The sequence below is a fragment of the Vicia villosa genome, linkage group LG2 (genome assembly GCF_029867415.1).
Source record: "Vicia villosa cultivar HV-30 ecotype Madison, WI linkage group LG2, Vvil1.0, whole genome shotgun sequence".
Lineage (NCBI taxonomy): Eukaryota > Viridiplantae > Streptophyta > Magnoliopsida > Fabales > Fabaceae > Vicia > Vicia villosa.
The window spans coordinates 81,845,119-81,854,421 of record NC_081181.1 but is presented as its reverse complement, the minus strand read 5'-3'; the positions used below and the strand labels follow the sequence as shown (position 1 = coordinate 81,854,421).

The window sequence follows — 9,303 nt, the reverse complement described above, 5'->3', positions numbered from 1 at the left end:
AGGCAAGTGTACGAAGGGCGAATATCCATGACATAGAAGGCAATGTAGAACGTGTGCGGACCAATCTTGACAGGAAAATCAATTTCCCCTTCTACGAACCTTCTAGAACCATCAAACGCTCTGACGCTCATAGTGCACGGTCTCATCATAACCCCATCCATACTCAGCTTGAACAGAGTAGCCTTGGGCATCACATTAAGGGAAGACCCTGTATCGATCAGACATCGAGATAAAACCGTATCCAGGCACTTCATGGAGATATGTAATGCTTTGTTATGTGCTCTACCCTCAGGTGGAAGTTCCTCATCACAAAAACCCAAACAATTACCAGTAGCAATATTGGTTACAACCCCTTCAAACTATGGCACAGTAATGTCTTGAGTTACATGAGCGGAAGCCAGAACTTTCATTAGAGCATCACGGTGAGCTTCTGAGTGCACCAAAAGGGATAAGATGGAAATCTTAGCTTGAGTTTGGTCAAGCTGATCAATAACCTTGTAATCACTTTTCTTTATAATTCTCAAAAGTTGTTCAGCGTCTTGTGCAGTACGGAGCTCAGGAGGATCAACGACAACCTGTTTCCCTTTAGTCTGAGCGTTAACATCCTTGTTAGTCTCTTTGGGAGGCGGAGGTGGGGCGGCAAAGATTCGGCCACTTCGAGTGATGCCACTAGTTCCGACAATGTTAGTGACATTCGAATTACCCACTGGAGGACAATCATGCTTTTTCCCTCGAATATACACAGCGTTATAACTCCAAGGAACAACCTTAGAATCAACCAACAAAGAGGGAGCAGGAGATGGAGTCTGAGGAGCTTGGGGACGGATGACCATAGGAGTATTCTGAGTCTGAATAACCAATGGAGTACTCAGAGTTTGAATAAGCAAAGGAGTGCTTTGGCCCTTTGTCATATCAGCAGGATAGTAGGGAATCTCTAGAACAACCACCTCTTCATCAGGAATAAATCTTTCCACTCTAATGACACCTTCATCCATAAGTATTTGAATCTCATCCCTCAACCTGGCACATTCCTCTGGATTAGAAGAACATTGTAAACAGAAGTCATGTAGTTCACACAAAACTCCTTGTTACACGAGATGTTCTCTGACAGTTGCAAGCGGCATCTTAACCTCATTAACATCAGTTACCAGGATCTGTTCGCCACACAATTCAACAGCATTGGTCGCACCCGCGTGGGGAGGCATAGGATTATTCTGCACATTAGGACCAGTAGGAGCGAACGAGATAAGCTTGTCATCGAGGAGATCCTGAACTTTGTACTTTAATGCTCTACACTTTTCAATCGTATGGCCTGGAGCACCTGAATGAAACTCACAACGAGCATTAGCATCATATCCTGGAGGAAGAGGACTAGGTGGATGACCCATTTCACGGAGTTGCACCAACTGACCAGCAAGAAATTGGGGAAGAAGTTGGGCGTATGGCATCGGAACTGGATCTATACGCCTTTCAGGGTATCTTTGCCTTTGTGGAGCTCTTTGACCTTGAGGCCTGGGATTTTGTTGACGATTCTGAGGGGCAACAACTTGTTGTTGTGGGATGAAAGGCTGTTGAGGTGCCACCCATGGTTATGGAAGTGCAGCAGCGTACGCCTGAGGGACATACGGATTGGGAACAGCATAAGGCATTGGGTAGTAAGGAGGTGGAACAGCAGAGTATACAGGAGTTCGACCTTGGTCAACTGAAGCAGTGCTAGTTTCACCTTTTTTCTTCTTCACAAATCCGGAGTATGGTTTTTTACCATTGCCATTAGAATTGCTAGGAATAGTAACACCTTGAATGGTACCAACTTTAACACGATTCTCAACCCGTTCACCAATGATGACCACATCTGAGAAAGAAGGAGAAGTATTGCTGACCATGTGCTGAAGATACGACCCTTTCAGAGTACCTATAAACAGATCAATCAATTCGCGGTCGAGGAGAAGAGGTTGAACTCGAGCGGCAAGTTCGCGCCACCTCTGGGCGTATTCTTTGAAAGATTCTTCAGACTTTTGTGCCATATTTTGAAGCTGGGCGCGGCTGGGAGGCCATAGCAGTGTTATAGTGGTATTGTTTCAAGAAGGCATCAACAAGTTCTCCCCAAGCACTAACATTAGCCCTCTCAAGTTTCATATACCACTCCAACGGGGCTCCAGTGAGACTATCCTGAAAGAAGTGCATGAGCAATGGTTCATTCTTAGCATGAGCGGCCATCTTACGGTAGTAGGAATGAAGGTGAGTCTCTGGGCAGGTGACCCCCTTGTACTTATCGAAATCTGGCACCTTAAATTTTGGGGGAATAACAATCCCAGGTACCAGGCACAAAGCAGCAGTGTTGAAACTTGAAGTTTTAGCAACTTCAATGGCCTTAAGGCGTTCCTCCAGAGCCTGGTACATCTTAGCAGTTTCGGTCAACTCAGTGGTAAGATCATGGTCAAGATCAATAACATCGTGGTGATCGTCCACCAATTTTGGTACCCCATCAACAAGAATCTCTTTAGGTTTCGTCCCTCCATTGGTAGAAGTGGTAGGAACATCCTTGGCCAAACTAGCGACGCTCTTCCTGAGTTCATCCTGTCCTTGAACGACGGCATGGAGGGTCTCCATGAGTTGGGTCATTCTATCCCTCATGACATCCATATCCCTACGGAGGGCAGCTTGATTCTGTTCGAAGTGGTCCATGATCCTTTTCTGATTGTTCCTGGTACGGTATGGATGTAAGGAAGTCGGCTTTGTCGTCGAAGCAGAAATCTGTTGCTGAAAGGGACCCCAATTAGTTTCTTGTACAATAACCTGAAAATGCAATGTGATAATGTGAATGTATGAGTTCATGTGTGCGTATGACGTGATGTTCCATTTTCAGAGTATCCAAGATTTCAATATTGATCTAGAATAGCTAACAACGTGATAGATGACAAGCATTAAGAGAAACAAAGGAACTAGTTCTTTTTCATTCATAACAGGAATTTAAACTTGGGTGAGACCATACATCAACAAGATAGTTCAACAAGGAAAAATAAAGGACCCCATCCAACAAGTCTGGTGGTGGTCAAGACATACAAACTCAACATCAATCCATCTGAGTATAAAATAGAGGTCCTCCTTGTCTGAAGTGCTCATCACTCCACTTCTTGGTCTCATCAAACAGTATCTTGGTTGCCTTCCTATCTCTTCCTTTGACGAGGCTTTGGATCAGCACGTCCTTTCAAAATAACTGCCCATCTAGCTTCTTGCAGCACTCCCTAAGTTCGTCACATCCTTTGCATTTTGTAGATAAGCCTTCTCAGGTGTGTTCTCCATACCCATAATTTGATCTCTGAGCTTGGCATTCTCTTCTGTTAGTCGGGCGATACGGAGGTGACTTCCTTTCAACTGAGTCTCAACTTCTATTCTTTGGGTGGTCTCTTCTTCCAGTTTCTTTTTCAGACTCTTCACTTCAGCTCTGGCCTCCATTTCTATCTTGAGTTTATAAGCCTTCAGGTCTTCTCTGTATTCTCGCTTGAGTTTCTCTTCTACCTCTCTTATGGCCCTTTTTATGATTTTCTGGTTATCCTCAACAACAACAGTAGTATCTCTTTCACCCTTTTCTGTTCTAGCCCTCTTTTGAACTCTGGAAGATCCTCCCTTCAGCATTTTGGCTTCGTGTGTCATCTCAGCCCTTTTCTAATCCACAAGATAATGTTTTAGTTGCGCGTCAAAACTCTTTTCATGTAACTGGGTGCCTTCCATATTCGCTTGGATGCAATTCTCAGCAGGCATAGTGGCAGTTGGGACCTCAGGTGGTTGCTCGTACAATGGGTTAACCTTCGGGAAAGGCAACAGGCGATCTTTAACTCTATCTTCGACCCAATTTGTATAGGCTTGGTTGGCAACGACATTCTTCTCACCTAGGGAAGTCTGGTCATCTGTGTGGATGCTATTCCAGGCGCTTCTTACTTTTTTCAATCCCTCTGGATCAGTTCCCTTCTCAAAGCAAACGGATTCGAATATCTCTTTGTCTAAAGGCTTGTCTTTAAGTGCAAAACCCAGCTGACGTAGCGCTAGCTTAGGATTATAATTGATAACACCTCTCGTTCCTATGAGGGGAACATTTTCAAAAGTGCCACAACTAGTTATAACTTCCTCTATGCCCATTCCGATAGGACACCAGACAATGTCGTTTGCAGTAAGCCTCATTATCCTTTGAGGCCATTTCTGTGAGTCTTTCGTCGTAACAAACGGCCCAATTTTAGGCAAGTGTGAAGTGAACCACTCATATAGCAACGGTAACCAACCCCCAACTGATCCTTTCTTCCCATACTTGGAATGAATGGTATAATAAGTATCTGCTAAAAGAGTGGGCACAGGATTTTGATCCATGAAGAGACAAACAGCAGTTAGATCGACGAAATTTGGAATATTCGGGAACAACACCAAACCATAGATCATAACGGCTAGGAGAGTGTTGAATTCTTTCCATTTCTTCTCAACAGCAAGGGCGTCGGCCTTCTTTATCAGAAATTTCACATGGAATACGTGGGTTCCACCATTAGGCTTCCAGTTACCTGTAACGTCCTTCATGCTCAAATAAAGAGCACCAGCAATTCGGTCTATTCTTCACTTCTCAGGTACACACACAAAAGGGATTTTACGTTGAACCTTAATCTTGAGAATGTCAGCATACTCTTCAAGGGTAGGAGCCAGTTGATAGTCTCGAAAGGTGAAACAGCGTAGCACAGAATCATAGAACTGAAGAAGCGTGTATAGAGCCCATTCATCAATGTGAGAAGTCAACATGTGCAAAATATGGCCATACGTCTTTCTGAACGCATCCAAGTTATGCCCAGTAACTAAAGTGCTCAACTGAATCAGATGTGTCATATCCTCACGGAAGAAACTGCAGGTGAATGTACGCTTAGTAGCCTCTTTGGTAGCGGTCACGTTGTTAGCCATCCTGGATGAAAAGTAATAACCTTAGATACCCTGTGTTATACCCCAAAATTTGCCCACATCTTTTTTCAAGAAAACTCCAATCTGAAAATTAAGAGTCTCATATGATCATGGATTTTTATTTCAACAAATATCCTGACATATGAAATACTTAGTTTTTAGAATTTTTCTTATACAGTAATTTGGCTTGCAGTTGAATTTATTCTTACGCAAACGCCAAATACTATTTATTACTTCACACATGCTATTTATTTATTTACAGATAAATAGTACTGACGTAATTGGTACAGAGTTAAATCTTTTTGCAGGCGCAGAATCAGGAAACTCAGACTGTACTGGTAATAGGGTTATTATCGGTAATTTTGCCCGCATACAGTAAATATTAGTTATTTATTATGTCTGTGTTTTTTTAACAAGTCATATAAATAAACTTTCATTTTTCACATAAAACAAAAACAAAAACAACAAAAAAGAAAATTAACTTTGACTGTTGATTTTTCACTCTAACTGCTACACCAATACCTGGACAGTCAGTTGACAGCCAAACTGCTGGCAGTACAATTCTCAGTGTTTTGTACCATCAATCAAATCAATCTTTCACAATTCAAAATTCCAAGATTTTTGTTCTAGAAGTCTTCTGAATATCACGCGATTAGCAGAGACTCAACACTGCACAAAAATCAGGTACGCTTAACTGTCTCCTACATAAACAGTCCCTGACTAGGGTTTTCTTGTTTTTACAGGAGAAACAAGTTTTTGAGAGCTCAAATGGATTTCATACACATCCATATATCTCAAAGTACCATCATACAAATTTTCAAACTTCAATTCACTCAGACGCACCGTCAGCAACTCAAACAGTCAACAGACGACCCGTTTGACCCAAAAAGTCAACAGACAGTCAAAAATGAAATTTTTTGTCAAAGTCCATATTTTGTCAAAGGATTCATCATTTGATCATTGGATGATCATAATTCATCAAGGGAAGATCAAAAATCAACAAAACCCTAAGATTCAAAATTAGGGTTTTTGCCTGAAAAGTTTACTCAACTTTGACTGATCATAACTCTCTCATCCTTCATCCAAAAAATTCAAACCAAAGTTTATTTTGAAGGAAGTTCAATTATCTTTCAAATGCCATTGATCCCATGGTCATTGGATTCACCATTTGAAAAATATGATCAAAGACATTACAGGTCATTTTCAAAGTCAACAAAAAGACACTTTTTTCAAAAGGATACACAAGGAGCATCAAAAATCATTTTGACATGAGACCAAAGACATTGGTTAGAGGACTCTTTGAGGTTTCCAAAAAGTGCAAGATCTCCTTCATATGACAAAAATTGAGGGATTTACATCTTGTTGAAGTTGGCTAAATTTTGGGAAAATGCATGAAATCAACATTGCTCAAAAATGTATTTTTTCCAAATGGGGCCAAGTTTTCAGCATTCAAACATCATTTCATGTTATTATGGGCCTCCCACGACCAAGACTAAGCCCACACCATTTTTATTCATTTTTTGCTTGATTTTATCTTATTTTAAGATTAAAATTAAAAGGAAAATGGATGGATAAATGGTAGCTTAACTTCCAAGCATGACTCACCCAAGGAATCTTCATCTTTCTGCAGAGAATTGAAGAGAAAGGCAGGTGCATTGAAGGCAAGAAGACTTGGTCAATAATTCAAAGCTTTTTAATATAAAAAATGCAAGAATTCCACAAAGACAACTAAGATGCTTCTTAGCTTCAATTCTAAGCACTCAATGCTTATATATAGACTATCATGCTTCAGTAACATAGAGAGGACGAATTCAGTAGCATTCATAAGCATATAGCACTCTTGTAACAACTTGTAATTTTCAAAGAAACTTGGAATTCGAATTTTAAGTTTTAGTCCATTTCAATACAAAATAAATATTCAAACACCTTCCTTGAACATCAATAAACGTATCCCAATCAATTGCAAGCCTTGAAGCTCACTAAATCGAGCTATACAGGTCATAATTTGTTCGAACCTAAATCAACTTGTATCTGGTTATTCACACATGCTTAGCAAGATGTAGACATATAATTAAGTTTGGTTTGAGGTGTAGATCATTTCTGGAAACTTAATTGGAGTTTGAACACGTATACACGAAACTACCATTTTAGGGTTCTCCATCTCAAAATTAGGGCTTTCTGAAATAGGCAAAATTAGAGGTTCTAAGTAGTACCATTAGGTTCGTATGGATCAGACGAGTTGAATGGTACCATCGCGCCAAATTTCTTTGCACGTTTACCCCTATTCGTTATTTTGCAGGTCTGAAGCTCATCAATTACAGTGCTCTTTCATAAAAGCGCTGTAAAAGGCCCTAGCGAGAGGTTGAAGATGATGAGGTGTCCCCACCTCATTGGACAGCCAGCGCGCGTACTTTTTAAAATTTCCTCTAATTCTGTGCTTTGCAGGTGTACTGATCACCACGTGCCTCAATTTCTGGACCATCTGATCTCATTTAATGAATCATCCAACGCGCCAGATCAAACAATCCTTATCATGGACCCTCAATCCAACCACACATGATCAGTATCCTTTTATTTTCTATTTTATTTTAATTTCTTTGTTAAATTAATTAAAAATAGTTTTTAAAAATCCAAAAAATACCCAAAAAATATTTTTAGACTTCTAAAATAATATATTATTTTCTGAAATAAAAATATTTTATTTTTCTTCAAAATTTCAATATTTTGCATAATTAATTAGTATATATTTATATATTTGCTTTTTAATTATTCTAACCAATCAAAAAAATCATAAAAACAATTGTTCTTTATGTTAAATATTGTTTACATATTATAAACTAATTTTGTACATATTTTGAATAATTTTATCCTTAAGTTTTAATTATTTGTATAATTATTTGCATAATTATGTTTTAATTAACTTAAATCAATTTCAAATCAATTCCAAAAATTCCAAAAAAATTAGTTTTGTTTTAAAATTAATTAACAAATATTTTGTACATATTTTAAACTTAATTTCTAGGTTTAAATCTATTTTCATCTTTTTTCTTCATTTTAATTTAATTAATCATGCATTAATTATAATTAAAATCAATCATAAAAAATCCAAAAACATGCCTTTTATTTTTCTTGCAATTTAAATTCCTAGATAAATGTATAGGATGTCAAATTCATGTAAATAGGCTAGTTTACATTTCCTGCACAATCGATGTAATAGCGTAGATTTACTTTCCGCACTTTACATTTCCGCATTTTAATTTCCAGCAAAATATAAACTGCGTGCATGTCAAAGATAAAATTGAACCGTTAGATCACTAACTTCAAAGATAAATATCTGAATCCAATCACAATCACACTTGCACCTCTTAAGGTAAATCCCTTCTCATTCTTTTCAAAATCAAAGTCAAAATTCTACTATTTTGAGTACAAAATCGAACCTTGCGTTTATATCCGGTGAAAGGATAGATTTTTAAAGGAAATAGGATAAAGACCTTACAACTCAGGGTAGACCTCCTAGTTTGCTTGCTCAAAATCAAAACAAACAAAATTCTCATACACTGTTGTTTTTCAAAACAAAACTTTCAAAAAAGACAATACTTTGTATACATCCAAACACGGATTATTACAAAGTTAACGTTCTTTTCAAAACATCTTTCGAAAGATAAACAAGCATTTTGTATACATCCACACACGGATCATTACAAAATTCAATTTACAAAGGTATTTGAAACCACATATGAGCAATTTCAGAGCAATTGAAAAGTGATCGAAAAACAAGTGAGCTAAGCAAACTTAAGAGCCCATGGATAACCATGGATACAAAGGGTGCTAACACCTTCCCTTTGTATAACCTACCCCCTTACCCAGAATTTCTTAAAGGTCTTTTTTCTGTTTCTTTTATAAACCTTTCCTTAATTGGATAAAATAAAAGGTCGGTGGCGACTCTGTGAATTTTCAAAAATGCGAAAGCATTAAGCGATAAAAAAGAGTCAGTTCACGTATCTCTACAGAACAGAGGTATGGCCCGGAATTAAAAAACGGAGGTCCACAGAACTGGCGACTCTGCTGGGGAATATACTTTCAAAAACAAAATGTTTTCAAAAGGGGTTACCTTAAGAGAATAGATCACTTCGATGTTTTCAATTGATTGACTTGATTGCTCTATTTTTTCAAAGGTTTGTTGGGGTATTTTGCTTGTGTGAAAGATTCTAACCCGAATCTCGAGATACCTTAAGTATATGACAATAGACCAAGGAAACTGTACGGCATGTACCGATACGGTTGATCTGGTAGTCATCGTTAGTGCGATACTTTGGTTTATACTGATGTCCCTTGAAAACGATCAAGGAGTATATTAGGCTTCCGAAATGT

At 38.5% G+C, this 9,303-nt stretch overlaps 1 protein-coding gene across 1 annotated transcript; it reads right to left on the bottom strand.

The window, feature by feature from the left end:
* Positions 1–3,666: 3,666 nt before the first annotated feature.
* Positions 3,667–4,935, bottom strand: LOC131649457 (uncharacterized). The gene is made up of 2 exons (XM_058919218.1): positions 4,635–4,935; positions 3,667–4,547 (listed from the first exon to the last, which is right to left on the bottom strand). The coding sequence occupies exons 1-2, from the start codon at positions 4,933–4,935 to the stop codon at positions 3,667–3,669; spliced, it is 1,182 nt and encodes a 393-aa protein (XP_058775201.1).
* Between the last annotated feature and the right edge of the window lie 4,368 nt (positions 4,936–9,303).

Coding starts and splice junctions, on each gene's coding strand:
- LOC131649457 (XM_058919218.1), bottom strand. CDS start 4,935: ATGGCTAACAACGTGACCGCTACCAAAGAGGCTACTAAGCGTACATTC. Junction 4,548..4,634: donor TCTCAAGATTAAGGTTCAAC/GTAAAATCCCTT, acceptor AGGACGTTACAG/GTAACTGGAAGCCTAATGGT.